Consider the following 27,276-nt stretch of genomic DNA (forward strand, 5'->3'; position numbering starts at 1 on the left):
GGAAGGAGGGAGGGAGGGAGGGAAATTAGATGGATGGACGAACGGATAGACAGATGAATGGATGGATAGATGGGTGAGTGAATGGGGTGGATGAGTAAGTAGATGAGAGGATATGTGGGTGGGTAAGCGGATGGAGGATGGATGGATGGATGGATGGACGGACGGACGGGCAAGGGGATGATATATGAATGGTATAGTGGATGGATAAATGGATGGAGAAAGAAACTAGAGGATGGGTGGGGGGTGATTGAAATGGATGGTTGGATAAAAGTATGGATGTGTAGGTTAACAGAGCCACAAAAGGATTCTGTCTAGAGCAGGACTTGTGCCTCGAGCCACAAATGGCTGCGGACCCAGGTTCCCATAGAAGGACAGAGGGTACCCAACTTTGGCCAGAAGCCCCAACAGTTCTCTACCTCTCATCCAACTATCCCATATCCCCCATGCCCCAGGGTGGAGCAGTACCCACCTTTCTGTGGTACAGTCTCAGGCTCTGGAGGTTGGCGGACTTCAGGGACAATGAGGGGGTCTTCGCCCTCACAGCAGGAGAGCATGACATGGTTGCAGGGGTAGCCCAGGTTGGGGTTTGACTCGCATGACTGGCCCTCAGCCCGCACGCGGAGCCCCAAGCCACAGCAGTCACAGCATTGCTGGAGAGAGACATGTGGTCACCGCCATACCCTGGCTCCGCAGAGCCCATCTCCCCTCCCACAGGACTCACTGAGGGCCCCCGGGAGGCAGCTTGGGTCAGGCTCAGCAGGACAGCTGATAAATGAGAGTGAAATAATCTTGTTTCTTCTGTCCGTTATGTGTTTTCCAAGGGTACGGAAGTTATCTGCATCCGTTCCCCATGTCTGGCTCAAGTAGCACTAATGAAAGTTTTTTGAAATAATTAATAAATGGTCTCTTGTGAAAAGAACAAGTGAACCCCCAGCCACATCCACTAGCCCCCCATATTTACTAGTGGACTGATTCTATTTAGGCCAGCTAAAAGACAGCATTTTCCAGGGTCCCTTGCAGTCAGAGATAGAAGTCACTAGGTGAAGCTTTCAAAAGGGCTTTTAACTGGGGCTGATTCAGCTTGGAAGTACATCCTTTTGGCATCCGTTTGGTTCTTTTTGGAACAGGTATGACGGCTGCAGCAGGTTTAGCAACCATGTTGGGAAATGAGGTAACCTTCAGGATGGAAGCCACAAGTTAACGATGACTGAGCAGAAAAACAGAAGCCAGGGTGCCTGAAGGTATTTTAGATACACCCCTGTCCCACACTGTTTACCTCTAACAATGAAATCTTTAATTGCTGAAACTCCTGTGGTAGATTGATTATAACAGCCCAGTGGTTTCCTCTTCCCTGTGTCCACCCTCTCTCTCTGCAATGTGATAGCGCAGGTCCTCCAGTCAGCACAGACTATTCCCCAGCCTACTGGGTGCGCCTCGTGACGTGCTTTGGCAACAGGATGAGACAGAAGTGGCAACTCCAAAGGCCTTGAACACTTCTCCCCCCGCCCCCGTCAGGACCCTGCTCAGCAGTTAACATAAATAATAACAGCTAAAAGAGTGTGAAGAGGAGTAGATCAGTGAGGTCTGGAGTGGTCAGATCAGGCTTCATCAAAGAAGTACAACTTTGAGTTGACCTTGATGCCTGGGAAAGATCCATTTGGTTGTTTTAATTTATATTCATTTTCACACATACACAGAAAAGAAATAATGATAAAATAATGATTATTGGTAATTCCTTCCTACTGACATAACTGCTTAAAATTTCCATGCATATCTTTCCCAGCTTTTTTTCCTGGGAATATATTGCAAATATAGAATTCTACCTAACAGCCCAGGCTAGCCTGCTAGAGGCCACACGGAGTAGAGAAAAAAGTCCCGGCTTCAACCATCCCAAATCATCTAGGGCCAGTAGATCCATCACCTGGCGGCAGACATGTAAGTGAGTGCAGCCAAGGTCAGCTGAGCATGGCCCAGGTCGGCAAAACTACCACGACTCATGAGATAATCCAGTCATACGTCAGCACATTTTGGGATTGTTTGTTACACAGCAACAGCTAACCAATACTCCAGACCCGCATCACCCATCAAACACTCGCACTTGGAAGACCCACATTGTACTTAACAAATACTTAGTTAGCATTACCTCTGATCCGCACAGTCACTCCATAGGACATCTATTATTGTCCCCATTTTATAGATGGAGAAGCTGAGGCTCAGAAAAGGAGACTTCTCCAGGGTCAAACATACAGACAAAAATGGAATTCTAAACTTGCCTGTCAACTAAGTGCTTTCCCTAATATCAGTTGTTTTTAAGAAAAACCAACCCCAACATGACAAAATGGAAGTCAAAATCATCTCCCAAATGCCACCTCCTCAAGAGGTCCCTGTCACAGTTATCCAGGCTTGTGATACTGTGCCTTCTTAAACTCCTTCCCTCCTCTCCCCCAAATATTTCCTTTTGTGATGTGTCCTGAAAACTGCCCTAGTTTGCCCCTGTCCTCTGCTGCACAACTAGCCAGGTGTTGATCCCATGTCTGTATTCCCTTCTTCCCAATTTTCAGTGGAGCACGTAACCTCTTCAGAATAAAGACTACATTTCCCAGCTTCCCTTGCAGCTAGGTGTGGCCACTGGACAAAGTGCTGGCGAATGTGATGTAAGTGGAAGTCCTGTCTGTTGTCAAAAGAGGGGCTCTTTTCACACCTGTGTTTACAGAAGCATTAGTCACAACAGTCAAGAGGCAGAAGCAACCCAAGTGTCCATCAACGAAAAATGGATGAACAAAATGTGCTCTATATATGTAATGGAATATTATTCAGCCTTGGAAAGGAAGGAAATTCTGGCACATGCTATAACATGGATGAACCTTAAAAACATGCTTGGTGGGCCGGCCGAGTGGTGCATTGGTTAAGAGCTGGCTTGGGACGCCAGAGGGCCCCGGTTCGGATCCCACATATGAGGGCCAGTGACACTGCCCTCCACAGCTAAGATGCTGAACAACAGCTCGACCTGGAGCTGGGCTGCTGTGAGTCGCTAGCAATGGTGTAGGCTGCAGCCCCTGTGGCAGTGGGTTGCCATGGGCTACCATGTGTAGCCAGCAACCAGTGTGAGCAGCCAGCAGCCACAGTGAGTGGCCGTCCAGAAAGCCGGCGACTGATGTGCCTCGCCAGGGAAGAGCGCAATGATGGTGCCAACTTGGGCCAGTGAAGCAACGTCCTCCACAACTAGACTGAAGAACAAAAAAGGACAGCAACTTGTCTGTTCCCCTTCCCCCAATTCTTCAGCACTATTCCCATCCCCCAGTTCTTCAATAGAATCTTAAAAAAAAAAAAAAAAAACTTGGTGAAATAAGCCAGCTATAATAGGCCAAATACTGTGTGATTCCACTTATATGAGGGCCCTAGAGTAGTGAAATTCACAGAGACAGAAAGTAGAATGGTGGGTGCCAGGGGCTGGTGGGGAGGAGGAATGGGGAGTTAGTGTTTGATGGGAACAGAGTTTCAGTTTGAGAAGCTGAAAAGAGTTCTGGAAATGGGTGATGATGGTTGCACAATGTGAGTGTATTTATGCCACTGAACTGTACTCTTAAAAATAACTGAGCTGGTCAATTTTACATTATGTGTACTTGCCACAATTAAAAATAATTTAAAAAGGGGTGCTTCTTCCTCCTTCCTGCTGCTTGGAGCTCAAGCAGCCATCTTGGGCCATGAGGCAGCAAATTACAGATGGTGAAGCAACAAGACAGCACGAGCCTGTCCCTGATGACCATGGAGCCTCTCGCTCCTGCAGCTCTGGCCTGACTGCCTCCAGCCTCCAATATATGACAGGAACGCTAATGATTTAGGGGGCGTCCCATTACTTGTAGCCAAACTGACAGCCCACCCCTGACCTACCAACTCGAGGCCAGTGTGAGCTCTAGAACAGTAATTCCTCTCCTTCTGTAAATCCCTCCAGGGCCCTGCACACCCTTGGCCTAAAGCCCAAGTGCTCAGGGCAGTAATTACTGTCCTTCATGTCAGAGCCAGGGGACGACCCCTGACAGCCAGTGTCCGCTGTACCCCAGGCTACCGAACCCCATTCCCACACATCCTTGTCTCTGGGTCTTTGCTTACACCATTCCCTCTGCTAGAGGCACCCTCCTCTTCTCTGTCCCACGACTGCCTGGTACGGTTTTACTCCACCCTGGTTGCACTGTCACACAGAGGGGTCAATGAATGGTCTGCACAACTGTCAGGAGAGACCCAGATCATGTTCCTCAAAACTCTGCAGGTGTCCCGCCTCACTCAGAGTAAACCACCGTCCCTGTGCTGATGGGCGGGCTCCTTCCCAGCATCTCTCTGGCCTGGGCTCCTGCTACGTCCCCCCAACACTGTCCTCCAGCCACACAGGTCTCCTCGCTGCTCCTTGCACATGCCAAGCATGTGCCTGCCTCAGGACCAGTGCACTTGCTGTTCCCTCTGCCTGGAAGATACTTCCCACAGACATCCACACGGCTCGCCCTCCAGGGTTTTACTCAAATGCGCCCTTCTCAGCGAAGCCATCTCCAGCCACTGTGCGCTGAAGCTCCAGTGCCCCCCACCCCTGACACAGCTTACGCCCCTTCTCTCCAGTTTTTCCTTAGCACCATCACTTCCAATACCCCATACATTAACATACTCATCTCAGTCTCCATCGGTCCCCCGACCAGAAAGAAGGCCCTAAGAGGGCAGGGCCATTCATGTGTTACTCATTTTTGCATCTCTGATGCCTAAAACGGGGCCCGGCACACAGTGGTGTCAGAAAATATTTCGTGAGTAGGCCGATATAATAACTGATGATGTTTTCTGTGCAGATGAAGACATCCCCGACCCCAGGGGTGAGGGTCACCCCACTGAAGAACCCCGCAAGGAAGCCCAACCCCGGACCCGCAGAACCCTCAGTCCCAGGCCACAAAGGCCACGGTCGGGCTTGCCTTGTACAGGGAGACGCCACAGGTGTCGCTGTCCTCTAGCGCACAGGTGTCGCCTTCCTTGGCCCCCATGGCGCCGGCCATGCAGCTCTTTTCCTTCAAGTAGGATGCACAGCAGTGCTCCTGGGCTGTCCTGCAATAGACATGCGCCTCAGCCGTACCTGAGGCCCGGCACCCTCCTCCCACTGAGCCTCCCCACTTCACAGAGGAAGAAACTGAGGCACAGAGAAGGGAACCCCGCCCAAGGGCCGCTGAAAGTGGGGCCTGTGCTGGTGCAGTGGCGTTGGCAGAGCCAGCACACTCCCCACCAAGTCACGTGTGTTTGTTCCTTGGTTTAACCAAACAGACTTAGGCTTGGGCCCTGCTGGACTCAGTGCTATGTGTCCCTGACCAAGGAGAAAGGGCAGTCAGCACCCCGAACCCCCACAGGGCCAAGAGAAATAGGAAGACTCAATCCTTAGAAGGGCTGGGTGGGTTGGCCTGGAAAACAGCAGCCTACAGGGTCCCTGTGTGACTGCCTTAGGGCAGAGGCAGCTGATGAGTCGACAACATGAAGGCAGAGCCAGGACACAGAGTTGGGGTCACAGGAGGCAGGGTTCAGCCCCCCTTGAGGAAGAGCATATTCCAGCAAGAGCTGTCCAGAGACAGAACTAGCTATCCATGAAGTAGTGAGCTTCCTATCACAAGAGGGATGTAAGCACACACTAGGGCCACTTCGCTCAAAACTCTAGGAAACTCCTAAATAGCCTCCAATTGGCAGGACAACAGATAGGGAAGAAAAGGGACAAGGTTAGAATGTAAATGTTTCTGAAGGTGGGCTGGACGTCAGGAAACATGGAGTCTAACCCTGGCCATGCTCCCAATGGGCTGTGTGACGTTGGGTGCATCACAGCACCCCTCTGAACATGTCTTCCTTGTTTGGAAAATGAGTAAGTTAGAAAAGATGGTGTTGCTGGACAAGAGAAGTGATGACTGGCTGACCAAGGCGTCTTCTGGGCCTGGCGCAGGGGAGGCATGGGTGTAAATCCTCCTCTGCTAACACACTAGAGTCAGAAGAAATAATCAGCACAGGCAGCAGCAGAAGACAGCGAGAGGCCAGCCTTTCGGAGGCCCTAAGGCAGCAAGTGGGTAAAGGCAGAGGGCTGAGGACTGCAGCTCAAAGCTGAGGGAGGAAAACGTGTGGGTTGCATGCCCCCAGCAGCACCTCCGGTAGGTGCTGAGAGCAGCACCCAGTGATTCCTAGGTGGTGGTAGTGGTCCTGTAATACCTGCTCCAAAGTGTACACTCCTCTGATCATGCACATTAGGACGACTATGAATGTCTGTGGCTAGTTTACTTTGGGGACCAGTCTTGGGCTCTCCACACTTGCAGAAAGCCTCGCCAGCTGACCCACAGCTACCACATCCAATCACCAGTGTGCACCTGGAAGCAGGTGAAGCGTGGCTTGCCTTGCACTGCCAGGGCCTGGCATCCAAAGCAAGCAGAGATCTGGAACAGATGAATGGGCAGCTCTGCCGGCTCCAGGGTGCCCCCTACCTGCAGACATCGCCCTCAGAGCCGCTCTCAGGGATTCCCAGGCACTCGTCACTGTCAATGGCCCACTGTTGTCCAGCTGCGCAGCATGTCTCAATCAGGTCCTTCGTGGAGACTGTGGGTGGCAGGCAACACAGGTAGCGTCACCACCCTGGAGGAGGCGTGCACTTCCAGGGTGTCCAGGTTATCATGTATAGGAGATGCCACTGGTGCCCGTCAGATCCCTGTCACTGGGCAGGTGACTCAGGAATCCGTGGTTGCATGCTGGCCACCAGCAGCTCACAGCTGTAAGCTCCTGGAGAACTGCCTGAGAGGTTGAGCTGCCCCACTGGCAGAGGGGGCTGGGAGAAGCATAGCCAGTCAGGAAGTCTCATGGGAGTACAAAGGTGAGAGCTCTGTGGGGCCACTCACATTCCAGAGTCCCCTGTGGGACCAGGAGCATTGTTCCACTCCTTCCTGCACCTCCCTGAACCACCATGTGCACAAGGACCCCAACTCAGGCTTGGGGTCAGAACACCAAGGAGGACAAGATTTAAGAAAGTAACAGCAGCAGCAAGGGACATTTAAAACTCAGAAAAGTTCACAGAAGAAAGTTAGTGGAGGAAATCGCTGCAACAGGGGAGGTTGGGAGGAGTCGGGGGCAGGGAGGACACCTTAAAACTCAAAGGCACCGACCATGCACTAAGAAACATGAACTGACCACCTGAAAATTAACATTCTCTGTGTCACAAAGACCTCCATGGACAAATGTAATAGACTGCTGACAGGTTAGGACACAATTTTGGAATGTCTACAACTGACCAAGAATTGCTATTGAGAAAATATAATAATCTCCTGAAAATTAACAAAAAACAAGCCCAACATAAAATACCTATGAAACTGGAAAAATCAGAAAGAGCAATAAATATGCCCTTGGGGTGGCAGTGGGGAGGCAGACAGTGTGGGGGAGACCTGGCAGCACTTACACTGCTGAGTACGCACCTCTGCCAGGACCAGAATGCAACAAGCACAAGGCTGTGCACTTGAGATTCCTATGGGAGGGGGGTTGGAGGCAGTCTGCAGTTCACACTGGGGGAGCAGATGAAGAGAACTTAGAGAAACCCTTCATGTAGAACTCCACAGCTACCAGAAACAACAGACTAGATGAGCACACAACACGAAGCTGCCCACATGCACACACAGCAACAGGGGGCAGCACGGAACAGAATGCCGAGGGAGGAAAGGAAGAACCCAAGTGAGATCCATTACACAAATTCAAAGTATTGCACACAAAATAGTGATGCACACTTTGCAAGAACACATAAAAGGTAAAAAAAAAAAAATCCAAAATTAAACAGAAGAAAACTGTTGCCTATGGTGGGACAGAGGATGGCAATGGGGAAAGGGAATGAAATACATAAATAAAAGAGAGCCTTGCAAAGCTGTAAGGTGTAAGGTGCCAGCAAATGAGGAGTACAACTGACCCAACAATTCCACTCTGAGGTCTGAAAAGAAATGACATTCAAAAATAAAGCTCATCTGGAACACCTATGTAAATGCTGAGGGCAGCAGGGAGTAATGGAATAACTTTGAGCCTGGATCTACATCTTAGTGCTGCCACATGCAGCTGTATCTCCTCCCAAAGACTCACTGTCCTTCTCTGTTATGAGGGCCTAATGGCTGCACAGCTGCTGAAGCCTCCAGGACCTCTAAATATCCTAGAGCAATTCACATCACAAAACCTGCAGGGTGGAGGAACAAATGCACCAAGGGATGTCAGCAACCTGCAGGGTTCCAGGAACAGAATGAGCGCTTGCTAGAATCATCAGCTTTACCTGCTAAATGGATATTTCAAGTCATCAAACTTTTCTAAGTTTCCATTACCTACTGTAAAACATGAAACATAAGCTTCAGTTAACAACTTGAGGGCTGTTCTAAGGCACCAGAAGGAATGAAAGAATTCTTGATAACTGGTGTCTACCAGGAACAAGTTGCAAACATCACACTCAATAGTTAAACATTAGACACATGTCCCACTTAAGTAAAAACTACGACAAAAATGTCAACTGACATTGCTACTACTTAGCGGCTTCCTAGCGATGCTAGCAAATGCAATAAAGCAAGACAAAAAGGGGCACTAGAACTATTAGAAAGAGATGATGGTCTATTTGTAGATGTTATGGGTTCATCTTCCTAGAAAATTCAAGTGAATCAAAACTAACACAGTATTAAAATGAATACTAATTATTATTATTATTTCGTAGCCAAAAACAAAATCAACATATTCAAATTAGTGGCTTTCCTACATATCAGCAACAATTAAATAGAAAAGGTAGTAGGAAAAGAAAATCCCATTCAAAACAGAAACAATTCTAGAAATAAATCTACAGTAAACATGCTAAATCTACATGAAGAAAAAAATTGTCTAATAGCTATAACAGTATGCTTTATTAAAAATGTATACTGTGTATATGGATGGGAAAATTCAATACCTTAAAGATGCCAATTCTCCTCTATTTAGTCTATTAATTATAATGCAAACCCAAAGTCCCAACATAATTTGTCATGAAATTTGTCAAGCTGATTCTAAAATTCATTCAAAAAAGGAAATGTTTAAGAATACGCAAGAAGAGTGATGTCAGAAACAGGCGTCATGAGAGGTCCCTTGGTTTTTTCCCTTTAAGTTATAAGTTGAACAGCTAGAATTCAACAAAGGACTCCCTGCTCAACACAAACATGTCTGAGAGATCTGCAGATTGAAACATCTGAAGGCAGGCAAATAGGGGCGAGCAGGGGAGTAGGGAGGGGGAAGTGCAGAGATGGAGCTGCAGACACAGCCCAGAGAGGGGAGGTATCAGGTTGCAGCATCAGGTTGCAGCGTGTGCTCTCTGTAACCCTGAACATTCCTGCCTGAGTGATCAGCATTTACTATGGCTGAACGCAGGACAGAGACAGAATACAGAGGCATGACAGCAGTGGTCTAGCAGCCACCATTGCCAGAGAGAAATCAAAGCCACACAGCCTGATTGCCTCCCTCGCATCCTCCAGAGCTCACCTCCCCTCACCCTCCCAGAACTAGCAGTGAGTGTCAAGTTACTGAGTAGAATATAAATAACAGCTCTGAAAACCAGGGACATAGCTTCTGAAAGGCAGACACTAAGGCTAATCCCAGGGAAAGGAGTGGAGACACAGAGGTGAGGTCTGGCAGTCCCCATTACTGGAAGAAGAACAAAGCCACAAACACAACAAGCAGCCTCTCCCAGCCTACCTGGCTCCCACCCATCTCAATGGGGGCACCTGGGACACCTCAGGCAGTGCAGCAGTGCACCTGGTTGCAGGGGACAGCTCTGGAGTTTCATGAGCTTGGAACCCCATCACATTTCCCCATGGGGGTGGTACGCTGAGACCAAGGCGACTTGGTCACAGAGGAGACACCCACCTCCCCAGGGAATACAAGCAAGACATTTCCCACTGATCTGAAAAGATGCTCCAGCACCACCTGCTGGGAAACAAAAGAAAGACTTCTTATCAACCTGCTAAAGACGTGAGGTATCACTCTAGAAAAAAAAAACGGCAGAGTTCATTTCCATAAATATCTAGGCAGAGAAATAATCCATCAAATATCATGAACAACCAAGGTACAAGAAAGCTCAGAAAGGAAATGAAAAAAATCTCCAGAAAATAAAGACACAGAAATAAGTGATTTAAATGACAGAGAATTCAAGGCTGAAGTTCTGAAAAAACTCAGCAAGACGCAAGAAAACTCAGATAGGCAGTTTAATGAAATAAAATCAATGAACAAAAGGAGTACTTTACCAAAGGGACTGAAACGTTAAAAAAGAACCAAATAGAAATTCTGGAGATGAAGAACTCTATAAGAAATGAAAAATGAATTAGCAAGCTTAGGACAGAGAGCTGACCAGATACAGGAAAGAATCAGTGATATCAAAGATAGAAATCTAAATGATGCAGATGGGAGAAGAGATTTAAAGCTAAAAAAAAATTTAAAAAAACAAAAAACAAATGAAACAACTATCTGACTCCATCAGAAAGAGCAATACAGGAATAACAGATGTGCCAGGAGAAGAGAGGGAGGAGGGAACAGAGAGACTAGTCAAACAAATAGTTACAAGAACTTCACAAACCTATGGAAAGAACTGGATCCTCGAATCCAAAAAGCAAACAGAACACCTAATTATGTCAATCCAAAAAGGCTGTCTCCATGACACATATTAAAATGTCTAAAACTAACGACAAAGAAAGAATTCTCAAGACAGCCAGGGAAAAGAAGACAGTAACCTATAAAGGAAATCCCATTACATTATTATAAGATTTTTCAGCAGAAACTCAACTATCTAGTAGGGGTGGAGCAAAAGATTCAAACTATTGAAAGAGATAAATTACCAGCCAAGAACAAAATATCCAGCAAAGTTATTCTTTAGATATGAAGGAGCAATAAAAAATTTTTTCCAGACATACAGAAGCTGACAAAATTTGCCACCACAAGACTTGCCTTACAGGAAATACCGAAGGGGGTTTATTCTGCCTTAAACAAAAAGACAACAGGATACAAAAAATATGAATAAGATAACAGACAAAAGCAGGAAATTGCAACCCTTGTTCAGAATAGGGTATTATACATTTAAATATAACATAAAGGTTAAAGGGGATAAAAATATTTAAAAAGAGAGAAAAAGAAGACAATAGCTAATGCAACTCACAGCACATATAAGGATAACTTGTGACAACAAATACATAAAGGTAAAGGTCTGAATTTGCAAAGGGGAACGGAGATAAGATGCATGCAGAAAAAAAAGACTACTGTATATATGAAACTTTGTTTTGCATAAACTTAATGGTAACCACACAAAAAAATCCAGAACTCAGATAACATAAAAACAGAAGAAACAGGAAAAATCATCAAATACCATCAAACTAAAACAACAGAAACACAAGGGCAAAGAAACAATGGAAACACAGAGCCACCAGAAAACAAAAGATAAAATGGCTATAGGAAGTCTTGATATATCAATAATCACTCTAAATGTATATGGACTGGACTCACCAATAAAAAGGCACAGAGTAGCAAATTGCATCAAAAAACAAAACCCAACCATATTCCATATTCAGGAGACACATCTCAATTGTAAGGACAAATACAGACTCAAAGTAAAAGGGTGAAAAATGATACTCCAAGCGAATGGCATCCAGAGAAAAGTGGGTATAGCTGTGCTTATATCTGACAAAATAGATTTCAAGATCAAAAAAAGTAACAAGAGACAGAGATAGATAGACATTTTATAATGATAAAGGGGACACTACATCAAGAAGGCATAATACTTATCAATATATATGCACCCACTAAGGGAGCACCAAAATATATAAATTACTAACAGAAATAAAGGGAGAAACTAACAAAAAAACCACAATTGTAGTAGGGACCTAAATAACCCATTGACAGCTATGGATAGATGATCCAAACAGGAAATCAATAAAGAAATGTCGGCCTTAAATGACATATTAAACCAAATGGGCATAATCGACATTTACAGAACCTTTCATCCCAGAATACCAGAACATATATATTCTTTTCTAGTGCACATGGAACATTCTCAAGGATAGACCATCTGCTGCAAAATAAAACGAGACAACAAATTTAAGAAGACTGAAATCATACCAAGCATATTCTCTGACCAAAAGCTTTGAAATTGGAGATAAACTGCAAAAACAACACAGGAAAAAAAAAACAAATATATGGAGATTAAACAAGGTGCTACTGGAAAAATGACTGGGTCAAAGACTATATAAAAGGAGAGATCAAAAGATACATAGAGACAAAGGAGAATGGCATGACATATCAAAACTTTTGGGACATAGTGAAAGTAGTAATAAGAGGGAAGTTTATATCATTACAGTCCTATCCCAAAGAACAAGAAAAATCCCAAATAAACAACCTAACACTGCATCCTAAAGAACTAGAAAAAGAAGCACAAGTGAAGCCCAAAGTCAGCAGAAGGAAAAAAATAAAAAAAATTGAGCAGAATTAAATGAGACAGAGAACAAAAAGACAATAGAAAAAAATTAATGCAACAAAAAGCTGGTTCATTGAAAAGATTAATAAAATTGATAAACTCCTGGATAAACTCACTAAGGAAAAAAGAGAAAAGACGCAAATAAACAAAATAAGAAATGAAGGAGAAATTATGATGGATACCACAGAAATACACAGGAGGGCCGGCCGAGTTGCACATTGGTTAGGAGTTGGCTTGGGACACCACCTCTGAGCAGCAGGGTCCTGGTTCGGATCCCACATGAGGACCAGTGACGCTGCGCCCTCTACAGCTAAGATGGTGAACAACAACTCAACCTGGAGCTGGGCTGCCGTGAGTCACTGGCGACAGCTTAGGTTGCAGTGGGGCTGGCCAGCAGTGGGCGTGAGCTTTCATGAGCCGCCGTGAGCCACCGTGAACCGCCATGAGTGGCCATCCAATGGCCGGTGAGCGACTGCCTCACCTGGGAAGAGCACAATGATAATACCAACATGGGCCAGTGAAGTGGTGTCCTCCACAACTAAACTGAAAAACAAAAGGACAGCAACTTGTCTGTTCCCCTTTCCCGATTCCCCAGTGCTGTTCCCCTCCCACAAATCCCCAAAAAAATCTTTACAAAAAGAAAGAAAGAAAGAAAGAAATACACAGGATTATACAAGAATATTATGATGTACTATATGCCACCCAATTCAACAACCAGAGGAAATGGACAAGTTCTTAGAAATATATAACCTTCCTAAACTGAATCACGAAGATCTGTAAAATCAAAATAGACCGATTAACAGTAGGGAAATTGCAACAATCACCTAAAACCTTCCCAAAAAGTAAAAGTCAAAAACCAGATGGGTTCACTCTTGAATTCTACCAAACATTCAAAGATTATTTAATATCTATTCTTCTCAAGCTCTTCCAAAAAACTGAAAAAAAAAAAACCAAGGGCAATACTCCCTAACTCATTTTCTGAGGCCCACATTACCCTGATAAGGATGATGGTAGACTAACACATAAAAAGAAAACTACAGACCAATATCTCTGATGAATGCAGATGCAATAACCCTAAACAAAATGCTAGCAAATCACATACAACAATATATTAAAAAGATTATACATTATGATCAACTGGGGTTCATCCCAGGGGCACAAGGATGGTTCAACATACACAAATCGATCAATGTGATACACCACATAAACAAAAGATAAAAATCATATGATTATATCAATAGGTGCAGAAAAGGGACTTCCGGTAAGATGGCAGAATAGACAGACACTGTGCCAACTGCCTCCCATGATCACACCAAAATTACAAATAATTTATAAAATATTCAACCTCGGAAGTCCCCTGAGCACTAGATGAACAGAACCTCTAAACGAAGGACTTAAAGAGGAGGCCACGTCGAGTCTTGTAGGAGGGGCAGAGACTACAGAGGGCAAACCCCATGAGGGACCTCAGCAGTGGGGAGGCTTCTCCGGTTGGGGGAGACCCTCCGGCCCCACACCGTGCTCACCAGCCCAGAGTTACTCTGCCAGGAAGAGGAGTTCCAAGATAGCTGGAAGTAGAAATTAGTGAGGACTCTCTTTGCTCAACTCAGTAAGGCTGAGGGCGGCTGGAGAACCAGTGGAGCCAACACACGGACTCGCTCACTGGTGAGCACTCACCCAGTCCCTGGTGGAGGGAGTAACTGTGTGAATGGGGTACAGGAGCCTGTGGGGAAGGACTGAACTGAGCGCCTTTGGCGTGGGAGCTGGAGGTTTTGGGACCATTGTCCCCCTGGTGTGGAGCTTGCACATGAGTAGTGCACAGGAGGGCGCCATTTTTTCAGGGCTGTGCCCGCCCACAGAGGCTCAGGTCTGGGACTGCATTGCTCTGCTGGAATCGGCGCAGGAGTGCATGTGTGCGTGCGTGCGTGCATGCGCACGCGGCCTTGGATCCCCACCCTCTGCACTGCTTGTGCTGCGTAGCCAGGGAAGCGCCTGGCAGGCGCGCTCCGACTCCAACAGACTGCTTATTGAGACCCGGGAGTGTGCAACTGGCCTTAGGTCCCTGATTTCCACACTGCACGTGCAGAGTTGCCTGGGTGGCGATTGGCTGTCAGGCTGCTCAGCCTCATCTGTGAGCGGCTGATTGGGACAGGCTGAGATTGGGCGTTTTCCTGGGAGTGTAGGGCTGTGAGCTGTGCGCCTGAGTGATTCAGCCAGGGCTTTCCTGGCGAGTTTGTGTGGGCTGGCTGCCAATGCAGGAGTGCATGCTGCTCTGACTTGGTGGGGGCCACTGACCACATCCTGTGGTGCCTTGGGGGCCTGCCCCACCCACCTAGAGCTGTGTTTCCAGGGGCACCCTGAGCCCCTGGTGCTTGGCCCTTACCTCCACAGGCCACAGAGGGTTTTTTGCAGCAGCAGACAGCCCACAGCAACCTGTGAGGATTTTTGGTGGTGAGCACGGTTCCAGAGCACACAGCAGCTAATTGCGGAAAGCTCACTTCAAGTCTAGAGGGAGGTTGGCGCATGACGCACTGAGTCCTTCCCTCCAACAGCTGATGCTGAGTTGCCCAGAGTCTCTTTATTGCTGAGCAAGTGGTCTGCAGATTAAAGTGGGTGGAGAGTGCCCCCCCTTTTTTTTCTTCTTTTCTTCTTTTTCCTTTTTTTTTCTTCTTTTTTCTTTCTTTTTTTTTTTTTCTTTCTTTCTAGGTGATCTATCTAACACATCGAAGCAATCACAGAGAGACAGCCAGAATGAAGAAACAAAGAAACATGTCCCAAGTAAAAGATCAGAAGAAACCTCAAGAAATGGAACTAAATGAAACAGGTATCCAACCTTTCAGAGACAGAATTTAGAACATTGATGATAAGAATGTTTCAGGAACTTAAGGAGGACATAAAGAAGGATACAGAAATCATAAAAAACAACCAGTTAGAACTAAAGAATACAATAACTGAAATGAAGAACACACTCGAAGGAATCACCAGTAGATTAGATGAAGCAGAGGATTGGATCAGTGATTTAGAAGACAAAATAGCAGAAATCACCCAGTTGGAACAACGAAAAGAAAAAAGAAAAAAAACAATGAAAATAGTTTAAGAGACCTGTGGGACAACATCAAGCACAACAACATTCGCATCATAGGAGTACCAGAAGGAGAAGAGAAGAAGCAAGTAATCGAGAATGTATTTGAAGAAATAATGACTGAGAACTTCCCTACCCTGGTGAAGGAAATCGACATACAAGCCCAAGAAGTGCAGAGAGTTCCAAACAAGCTGAACCAAAACAGGTCCACACCAAGACACATCATAGTGAAAATGGCAAAGGTTAAAAAACAGGTGCAGAAAAAGGATTTGACAAGCTACAACATCCATTTATGATTTAAAAAAAACCCACTTAATAAAATGGGTATAGAAGCAAAGTACTGCAACATTATAAAGATTGTATATGACAAAACCTCGGCTAATATCATAATTAACAGTGAAAAACTGAAGCCATTCACTCTACATTCAGGAAGATGACTGGGTTGTCCCCTATTATCACTGCTATTCAACATAGTATTGGAAATCCTTGCCAGAACAATCAGGCAAGAGAAAGAAATAAAATGCATCCAAATTGGGAATGTAGAAGTTAAACTGTCACTTTTGCAGATGACATAATTCTTTATATAGAAAACCCTAAAGATTCTACCAGAAAACTATTAGAAACAATAAACAAATACAGTAAAGTTGCAGGATACAAAATCAGTGTACAAAAATACCTTGTATTCCTATATACTGACAATGAAATTTCAGAAAAATAAATTTTAAAAAAATTCCTTTTGCAATTGCAACAAAAAGAATAAAATACCTACAAATAAACTTAACAAAGGATGTGAAGGACCTACACATCGAAAACTACAAGACAGTGTGAAGAGAAACTGAAGAAGATACAAAGAAATGGAAAAACATCTGTGTTCATGGATTGGAAGAATCAACATAGTTAAAATGGCCATATTACTCAAAGCAATATACTGACTTAATGCAATCCCCATCAAAATTCCAATGGCATTTTTTAAAAACACATAACAAAAAAACTATCAGATTTGTGTGGAACCACAAAGGACACCAAATAGCCAAAGCAAACCTAAAAAAAGAAAACAAGGCCAGAGGGGTATCACACTCCCTGACTTCAGTTTATACTATTGGGTTGTCGGAAAAGTTATGACGCATTTTTGCAACGAAAAACATGGAAAAAATAGAAAAAATACATCATGACTTTTCCGACAACCCAATACAAAGTGACAAAAACCAAAATGGCATGGTATTGGCTGAGACACACAGACCAATGAAACAGAATTGAGAACCCAGAAATAAACCCACATATATATAGGCAAATAATTTTTAACAAAGGAGCCAAAAACATACAATGGAGAAAAAAAAAACTTCTTCAATAAACGGTGCTGGGAAAATTGGAAAGCCACATGCAAAGAATGAAACTAGACTGCTATGTCACTGTGCATAAAAATTAACTCAAAATGGATCAAATATCTAAATATAAGACCTGAAACAATAAAATTCATGGAAGAAAATATAGGTACTTAACTTATGGACCTTGGTCTTAGAGATGATTTTAAGAATTTGACCTCAAAGGCAAGGGAAGTAAAAGCAAAAATAAATGAATGGGACTCTTTCAAACTAAAAAGCTTCTTCACAACAAAAGAAACCATCAACAAGACAAAGAGGCAACCAACCAAATGGGAGTGGATATTTGCAAACAAGACCTCTGATAAGGGGGCTAATATCCAAAATATATAAGGAATTTATATAACTCAACAATTAAAAAAAAAAGCCAATCCAATTAAAAAACGGGCAGAGGACCTGAACAAACACTTCTCCCAAGAGACATACAAACGGCAAACAGATGTAGGAAAAGATGCACAACTTCACTAGCTATTAAGGAAATGCAAGTCAAAACCACAATGAGATACCATCTCACACCTCTTAGAATGGCTACCATCAACAAGACAAGTAATAACAAGTGTTGGAGAGGGTGTTGAGAAAAATGAAGCCTCATACACTGTTGGTGGGAATGTATGAGGTCTGACAATTAAGTTAGCGAACTCATCCTAGAAAAAGTACTTACATACCTCATTGCTGAATATCACTATGGTCACCTTCAAAGTACTCCCCTTGGGAAGCTATGAACCAACCCTAGCGCCTCGTCCGCCCTTCAAAGCAATTTTGGAACTCTTTTTCTGGAATGGCCATCAGAGCTGTCGTTGTATTACCCTTGATGTCCTGAATGTCATCAAATGTTTTCCCTCCAATATTTCCTTTATCTCTGGGTAAAGAAAGAAGGCATTGGGGACCAGATTGGGTGAGTAGGGAGGGTGTTCCAATACAGTTATTTGTTTACTGGCTAAAAACTCCCTCACAGACAGTGCTGTGTGAGCTGGTGTGCTGTCGTGATGCAAGAGCCATGAATCACTGGCGAAAAATTCAGGTCGTCTCTTTTTTTCTTACTTTCTTTCCTTTCCCTACCTTCCTTCCTTCCTTCCTTCCTTTCCTTTCCTTTCCTTTTTCTTTCTTTCTTTTTTATTTTTAATTGGAGAATGGTGTGTTTTTCCAGGACCCATTCAAGTAGTTGTTTCAGTCTAGTTGTGGAGGGCACAGCTCAGCAGCCCATGTCGGGATCGAACTGGCAACCTTGGTGTTGTGAGCACTGCACTCCAACCAATTGAGCAAACCTGCCGCCCCCCCCCCTTGTCTAACTTTTTTACGCAGCCTTTTCAGTACTTCCAAATAGTAAACTTGGTTAACTATTTGTCCAATTGGTATAAATTCACAATGAATAATCCCTCTGACATTAAAAAAGGTTAGCAACATCGTTGTAACAAGTTCTCAAACTTAATTGTCAGGCCTCGTAAATTGGTTCAGCCGCTATGGAAAACAATATGGAGGTTCCTCAAAAAATTAACAATAAAATTACCATATGACCCACCAATCCCTCTTCTGAGTACCCAAAAAAATTGAAAACATTTACTGGTAAAGATATATGAGGTGTAATCAAACAATACAATGAATGTTTATATAAAAAAATTATTACTAAAAAAAAAATTATTACAGTGAAAGACACACTGCCATTAATTGCCCTCAAAATATTCCCCTTCGCTTCGAACACACTTATTCCATTGTTCCTGCCACTTTCTGAAGCAGCTCTGAAAGTCTTCTTTGATGTGTGTCTTTAGTTGCGCTGTCATGACGGCCTCTATGTCCTGAATCATTTTGACTTTGGGGAAGAGCCAGAAGCCAGATCCAGTGAATAAGGTGGATGAGAACACACTGTAATGTTTTTATTCGACAGAAAATGCCGTATACCAGAAGTGATGTGTGACACGGAGCGTTGTCATGATGGAGGATGATTTACAGCACATGTTAAAACACACCTTCTCTCTGGGCTGGCAGAGTGGCACGCTGGTTGTGGCGCATTAGTTAAGAGTTGGCTTGGGACGCCAGCTCTGAGCAGCAGGGCCCCGGTTCAGATCCCACATGTGGGACAGTGACATTGCGCCCTCTACAGCTAAGATGGTGAACAACAGCTCAACCTGGAGTTGGGCTGCCGTGAGTTGCCAGCGACGGTGTAAGCTGCAGTGGGGCTGGCCGGCAGCTGGCATGTGCTTTCGTGAGCTGCCGTGAGCCACCGCGTCCGTCCAATGGCGAGCGAGTGACTGCCTCACCTGGGAAGAGCGCAATTATAATAACAACATAGACCAGTGAAGCAACGTCCTCCACAACTAGACTGAAAGAAGAACAAAAGGACAGCAACTTGTCTGCTCCCCTTCCCTGATTCCCCAACGCTGTTCTCCTTCCCCAATTCCCCAATAAAATCTTCAAAAACAACAACAACAAAAAAAAAACCCACCTTCTCTCAACTGTAGCTCACACCTGACTGACTGCACCGAACAAATTGAAACTTGTCACACACTGTTACTAAGGTTAGATGCGATGCTTCCTGTATTGAAGACCCCTGCCTTTCCATTGGATGGCTCTCGGCAGCAGCATTCACCATATTTTGTGATCATACATTGCTTTTGGTACTGCAGTTTCTGTCATATAAAAACATTACGGTGTGTCCTCATCCACCTTATTGACCAGATCTGGCACCGTGTAACTTCTGGCTCTTCCCCAAAGTCAACATGACAATGAAAGGTGAACGTTTTGAACCAATACAGGACGTCAAGGCAGCCATGACAGTGCAATTAAAGACACTCATGAAAGAGGACTTCCAGAACTCCTTCAGAAAGTGGCAAGAATGATGGGATAAGTGTGTTCAAAGCATGGGGGAGTATTTTGAGAGGGATTAATGGCAGTGTGTCTTTTACTGTAATAAATTTTTCTTTAAACATTTACCATATTGTTTGATCACACCTTGTATGCACCCCTATGTTCATTACAGAACTATTCACAATAGTCAAGACATGGAAACCACCTAAGAGTCGATCAATAGATGAATGGATAAAGAAAATGTGGCATATACCGTGGGTGCCAAAAAAATGTATAAAAGTGAACACTTTGGTCAGCATTGCTCAAGCAGTAGTAATTTGCCGTAATCAGAAGAGTCTGGGCCGGCCGAGTGGCGCAATGGTTAAGAGCTGGCTTGGGACGCCAGAGGGCCCCGGTTCGGATCCCACATATGAGGGCCAGTGACACTGCCCTCTACAGCTAAGATGCTGAACAACAGCTCGACCTGGACCTGGGCTGCCGTGAGTCGCCGGCGACAGCGTAGGCTGCAGCCCCTGCTGCAGTGGGTTGCCATGGGCTACCATGTGTAGCCAGCAGCCACCGTGAGCGGCCGTCCAGAAGCCGGTGACTGATCTGCCTCGCCCGGGAAGAGCGCAATGATGGTGCCAACTTGGGCCAGTGAAGCAACATCCTCCACAACTAGACTGAAGAACAAAAGGACAGCAACTTGTCTATTCCCCTTCCCCCAATTCCCCAGTGCTGTTCCCATCCCAATTCCCCAATAAAAAATCTTTAAAAAAAAAAAAAAAGAAGTGTCTGGACGCCGATGGTAACCACTTTGAGCACCTCTTGTAATTGCAGAAGTCAAACGTGACTTGTATTCATCTTTTGTTATCGGTATATACTGAGTATTACAATTTTAATAGTTTTCCTTTCTTAAAATGTGTATACATTTTTTGGCACCCTCTGTATATACAATGAAATACTATTTCACCATACAAAAGAAGGGAAGCCTGTCATTTGTGACAACATGGATGAACCTGGAGGGTATTATGCTAAGTGAAATAAATCAGACAGAAAAAGACAAATACTACATGGTATCACTTATATATGGAATCTCAAAAAGCTGAGCTGGTACAAACAGCAGATTGGTGGTTACCAGAAGATGCGGGGGTGGGGAAAAGGGGAGATGTTGGTCAAAGAGTACAAACTTCTGGTTATAGGATAAACAAGTTCTGGCGATCTGATGTACAGCCTGGTGACTACAGTTAACAATACTGTATTGTATACTTGAAAGTTGCTAAGAGAATAAATCTTAAGTAGTCTCACCACAGGGGGAAAAAAGGTAACTATGTGAGGTGATAGAGGTTTTAACTAGCTTTATTAGAGTAATCACTTACATATACTGTATATGTATTCATTACATTGTATACCTTAAACTTACATAATGTTGTACATGTTCTGACAATTAAGTTTGCAAACTTGTTGCAACAATGTTGCTAACCTTTTTGTGATATCAAAGGGATTATTCATTATGAATCTGTACCAACTGGACAAACACTTGACCAAGTTTACTATTTAGAAGGGCTGAAAAGGCTGCGTGAAAAAGACAACCTGAGCTTTTCGCCAACAATTCTTACCTCTTGCATCACGACAATGCACCAGCTCACATGGCACTGTCTATGAGAGAGTTTTTAGCCAGTAAACAAATAACTATATTGGAACACCCTCCCTACTCACCTGATCTGGTCCCCAATGACTTCTTTCTTTACCCAAAGATAAAGGAAATACTGAAAGGAAAACATTTGATGACATTCAGGACATCAAGGGTAATACAACAACAGATTTGATGGCCATTCCAGAAAAAGAGTTCCAAAATTGCTTTGAAGGGTGAGTAGGCACTGGCGTCGGTGCATAGTTTCCCAAGAGGAGTACTTCAAAAGTGACCATAGTGATTGATATTCAGCAATGAGGTATGTAGCACTTTTTCTAGGATGAGTTCACGAACTTAACTGTTTGACCTAATATGTCAATTATAGCTCAATAAAGCAATAAAGCTGGGGGGAAAAGGAAATAAAATTCACACACAAAAAAAGGAAAATTTCAATACAACTGAGTACATAAAAGTGTAAAATACAATTATGGCAATAAAAAGCACATCCAACCAGCCTGGTTACTCTCTCATCGTATCACTCAAATTTCCTCATAGCATTCATCACTATGTGAAATTCTCCTGTTTGTTTATGAGCTCTTTTATAGTTGTTAGTTTGTGTCCTCCTCTGCAATCTCTGCTTCAAGACCTAGGGGTTTTATTTATCTTGGCATGGCACCTGGTAGAGTGGGTATTATGAGTATTTGCTGAATGAGCCAGAGACATGGGCCCCTGAGAACCTGTTTGACAGCAGGGTTGTGCTCTCACCATGGGAATGGAGCACAGCACAGATACACCTGGCCCAGGACTCCTACCAGAGTCAGGACTTGAGTGGCCACTGAGAGTGACACCACCGTTCCAGGCTTAATCCTCTCTAATTACACTCTGGACACATGGGAGCCTCAGTTTTGTTTGAATACTTCCGGTGCTGGAGAGTTCACATCAGCCAGGCAGCCTACCCCTGTCCTGCAGAGCTCACAATGCCCTTTCTTTTACTGGACGGAACGCTTTCTAAGCTTTCTCCGAGATTGCCTCACAGATAGGAGATTGCAATAGATCCCTGGGTCTCAGCCAGGCAACCCGAGATGGGTGCCCTATCAGGATAACATTAACAGCTGAAATGAATGGGGTGCTAGCCACGGGCCAGGCACAGGTCCAAGCACTCTGATTCTCACAGTTAATATGTGTGAGTACTGCTATTATGCCTACTTTACAGATCAGGTAGGGTGTTAGAAGACCCAAGCCTCAACTTCCATCTTCCCTCGCCTTCTCCACCCCTCAGCTGCCCCACAGCTGTCACAGGTGAGCTGATACAGCTGATGCTGACGGTCCTCTCTGCGAAACTAACCACCAACAGCCTGAGAGGTGGTTCTGCTCCCCTGGGGATTGAACGGTGTTGTCTTACCAGCCCCCTCCTTGATCAGGCGCCAGGTTTCAGCTTGTGTTTGGCAGGCTTCCCACCATTCTCTCCTGGCCTTTCCCACCCTGGCTTCCTTCTTTTTCAGACAAAGGAACTCAGGGGCCGTGACCCCTCATGCTGGGAGAGCCACCCACTTGGAGGAAGGGAATTCGTATAGGGGTGAAGCATGGCGCTCGCTGCCTGGTACCATCCAACAGAGGAGGCAGGGCCAGGGAAAGCCCAACAAGAAGCATGCCCCATCTCCTCATCCAGAAGACCCACCCCATCCCAGCCCAATGCTTAAAGGCTCAGCCCAGAGGCCCTCTCCTCCAGCCAGGTCCCCTTCCCTGACCCCCTCTCTGAGATCTCCCAGCCCTGTCTCTCTCTGGTTCTTGTTCAGTTTCTGGGCACCAGCCTTCCAGAGGTTCAGTCCTGGGACCTCCTCTGTTCTCCCACACCCCGCACTGGCTGATCTCATCCAGTCTCTGAGCTTTAAGTGTCTTCTTCACCTCATCCCCTCCTCTATGTCCTACTATGGCCTCAGTCTCCTGCGCACACACACAAAGCTGGCTAAGGAACTACCACTGGGCATATCCTGGTTTTCCCATGCCAGAATCTGTTTAGCAAGTGATTTTTCCCAAACCACCACCTCTCCCTAGGTCTTCCCATTGTCAGTGAAGCACTCCTGTCAATCTCAGGGCCCTCCAGGCCAATTCCTCATTCCTCACCACCCTCCTCCAACCCATCACCCACTGGTCACCTCCAAAGTGATTCCTAGTCAGGCCCACCTAACCCCTTACTCCACCAAGCACCCTGCTCCCACCAGGATCCTCCTCCAGTTCATCTGCTGGATGGTGCCAGAATGATTGTTCATAAATATCAACCAGACTGTGTCTCTCCTCGGCCTACAGGCCCCCGGAGTCCCCACTTTCTTTACAAAGACCTACATGGTGTGGCTCTGCCAACCTCCCCACCTCGTCTCCTTCTCTGAGCCCCTCTCTCACTTACTCTCTCCACTCCTCAGGCTCATTCCTGCCCCAGGGCCTTTGCACCTACTATATCTGCCTGGAATCCTCTGCCCCTCCCCTGTGCCCTGCTCAACCCCCATTCTCTGTAGGACTGTCCCTTCTCCTCCTTCAGGAATCTCACCTCCTCAGGGAGTATTGCCTTGATTTCTGAATCCAAATCAACCTCCAGACCAACCCTCATTACATCACCCTACTTACTCTTCCTCATAATGCTCTGGCATTCACAAGCCCCGAGTTATCTTGGGGAGCCTTGTAGTCCATGGCCACCTGACAGGAAGCAGCACCCCTCCCTGGTGTGACCACCAGGGCCTTCACACCACAGCCAAGACTCACATCCCAGCTCATGTCCCCCTACGCTGGCCACACATGCTTATTTGGCCACTGTGTCTTTGCACATGCTGTCCCACATTCGGAATTCTTCTCTCTACTTGTCCAACCATCCAATGTCCAACTACCCATCCTTAATGGGCTAAGCCACGTGACTCCTTGCCTTTCTGTTGGCTGCACCCTCATCCAGCAATCCCAGGCAGAACAAACAGCTGCTTCCTCCAGCTTCGTTCATATTAGCACTTGGTACACACTTTACCATGATGTAACCGTCAGGTGACATGTTTGTCTCAACCACCAGACTGTGAAGGTCTCAGGGGCCAAGAATGGGTCTGAATCATTTCGTGGTCCGCAGTGCCAGATCAGACCTGGTACCTGATGAAACCTGGGAGCAGATGGGGTATTCCAGGCCCTTGGTACACATCACCTCATGTAAACTGTCATCATCACCACCAAGTCAGAGGATTACCTTCATTTCCCAGCCATGTAAATAGATCTAAGAGTTTACACTGTACAGCCCAAGGGCAAAGGCTTAGAAGAAGGAGGGGGAGGAATTCAAATGGTGGCCCAGCCATAGCATTCACACCACCTCCATGCAGCAGTGTCCACCCCAGGTCTCAGAAGGGAGCACAGACGGGGCTGCACCCAACTTCGAGCTCAGGCATCCAGAAGGGCCACCCCTCACCTGTCCGGAACACAGGCAAGCCACTCATCCTCTGCATTTCCACGTCCTTGTCTGTAAATGGGCAAATCACAAAGTAGGGAAGTGAGAAGACTTGGTGTCTGGCAAACCAGTGCTCAGAAAACAGGACCTCCCTGCCTGCTGGCACACAACTGTTCTGCAATTACCTAAGTAAAAGACCAAGTAAAAAACTAATAAATGCAAGAATAGGACAACCACCCCTTTAGCAGAAGCTGGCCAAGCTCACCTTTTCTGCTTTCCTCTGGGTTTTGGAGGACTCCCCCATTCCTGATCACTTTGTCACCTTGTCTAAGCTCAGGCCAGGGGAGCATATCCTTCCTCCCTTGTCAGTTACCCTAATGCTGCACACAGAGACCACCTCCTGCTGAGATAGCTGCAGCCCTAGCCCAGCAGGCTCTCTCTGGCCTCCTGGGATAAACAGCGACATGGGCCAGCATCATCCTGGTTTCCAAACACTCTGCCATCTCTACCTCACAGAGTGAGGCCTCCAGGACGCTGCCAGCACGAGAGCAAGCATCGTCGGATAAAGCAGATGGTCCGTAAAGCCAATCATGCAGCAACTGCATGTCAGGTACACGTCCAGGGAAAACAGGTGCCATGGTCTCCACCTGCAGACCCACCAACAGCCCCAAACTGGAAATGACTCAGAGCCCATCAACAGGAGAAGGGATGACTCAGCCGTGGTATGGCTACACGATGTGCATGAATGCACTCGGGCCACAGACAGCTAGGGTGCGGGAAGGGGTTCAGGGCAGGCCACTCACAGCTTCTGACCCACTGGCTGGTGCCTTCTTGGTGTCCACTTTAAATGCTTCTTTAACGATTCCTGTAAGTCCCATAGCTCTTCTATTCATAAATACTTTAAAATTAAAAAAAAAACCATTACTTAAAAAGGTACAGGGAACTGCCGAATGGCGTGTTGGTTAAGAGTTGGCTTGGGACGCCAGCTCTGAGCAGCAGGGCCTGGGTTCGGATCCCACATGAGGGCCAGTGACCCTGCGTCCTCTACAGCTAAGATGGTGACCTGGAGCTGGGCTGCTGTGAGTTGCTGGCAATGGTGTAGGCTGCAGCCACTGCTGCAGTGGGCTGCCATAAGCTACTGTGAGTGGCTGGCAGCCAGTGTGAGCCGCCAAGAGCCACTGTGAGCAGCCGTCCAATGGCTGGTGAGTGACTGCCTCACCCCGGAAGAGCGCAATGATAATACCAACATGGGCCAGTGAAGCGACGTCCTCCACAACTAGACTGAAGAACAAAAGGACAGTAACTTGTCTGTTTCCCTTTCCCGATTCTCCAATGCTGTTCTCCTCCCCCAATTCCCCAATAAAATCTTAAAAAAAAAAAGTAGTATGATTAGAAAATTCTAAGACTAAAAACTAAAAATGTCTTTAAAAATCTGACCCAAAAAGTGACATAAGCCAGACACAAAAGGACAACTATATGATTCCACTTACATGGGGTTCCTAGAATAGGCAAATTCATAGAGATAAAAAATAGAACAGAGGTTCCCAGAGGCTAGTGGGGAGAGGGAGGGGGAGTTAGTGTTTAATAGACACAGAGTTTCAGTGTGGGAAGCTGAAAAAGTTCTGTGGATGGATGGTGGTGATGGTTATACAACAATGTGAATATATTTAATGTCACTGACTAGACACTTAAAATGATTAAATTTTACAACAGAAAGGAATGCATTGTTGTATTTAAAAAGAAAAAATGACCCAGCAGTTACCCTTCTAGAAATCTAATCTGCTGACTGACACCCCCATGTGTACAAACACACACGTCACAGATGCTTGCCATAGCCAAAAGCAAATGTCCAGAAACAACCAAAATCCCATCAATAAGGCAGTTATTAAATAATTGATGTTATATCCATGCAATCTCATGCAGGTGTGAAAAAGAATTAGATCTTCATGCACTTATACACAACAATTTCTGACTATTCTATGAAGAATTAAGGAAAAAAGGCTCAATGCTGAATAGCATGTATAATAAGCCACCATTTTCTATTTAAAGGGATGTGTGAGTATATGTGCAGTATTTCTGGAAGCAGAACCAAGAAAGTGGTCGCAGGGGTTACCTAGGGGAGGGACCCAGCCCTGGCGGGGGAGGGAGGGAAGCAAACTGACATTTCAGTTTCCCCCTTTTGTATTTTTGTGTGTTGCTTATCATATGCAGGTATTATCCATTCAAGAAGAGCTTAGTTATAGGGGGGACCAGTTAGCTCAGTTGGTTGGGGCGTGGTGCTGATAACACCAAGGTTGCCGGTTTGATCCCCACATGGGCCACTGCGAGCTGTGTCCTCCTTAAAAGAGTCAACTATGCCATTGTAGCATGAAGGCAATGTGTAACCAACGACCATGGCAGAAGAAGAAGAAGAAGGAGAAGGAGAAGGAGAAGGAGAAGGAGAAGGAGAAGGAGAAGGAGAAGGAGAAGGAGAAGGAGAAGGAGAAGGAGAAGGAGAAG

At 45.6% G+C, this 27,276-nt stretch overlaps 1 protein-coding gene across 6 annotated transcripts in view; it reads right to left on the minus strand.

Moving 5' to 3' along the window:
* Positions 1–27,276, minus strand: part of FBLN2 (fibulin 2) — a 112,846-nt gene that overhangs the window by 27,143 nt on the left and 58,427 nt on the right. For 5 of the 6 annotated variants that reach the window (XM_019633450.1, XM_019633447.1, XM_019633449.1 and 2 more), the window contains exons 3-5: positions 6,483–6,594; positions 4,950–5,079; positions 470–650 (exon numbers count right to left, since the gene is read on the minus strand). In XM_019633450.1, the coding sequence (XP_019488995.1) occupies positions 470–650; positions 4,950–5,079; positions 6,483–6,594 (423 nt within the window). Of the gene's footprint in view, positions 1–469; positions 651–4,949; positions 5,080–6,482; positions 6,595–24,798; positions 24,843–27,276 lie in introns of those variants that run through there. The other variant, XM_019633453.1, reaches the window with a different exon arrangement.

Source organism: Hipposideros armiger, unplaced genomic scaffold, assembly GCF_001890085.2.
Source record: "Hipposideros armiger isolate ML-2016 unplaced genomic scaffold, ASM189008v1 scaffold_1314, whole genome shotgun sequence".
NCBI lineage: Eukaryota > Metazoa > Chordata > Mammalia > Chiroptera > Hipposideridae > Hipposideros > Hipposideros armiger.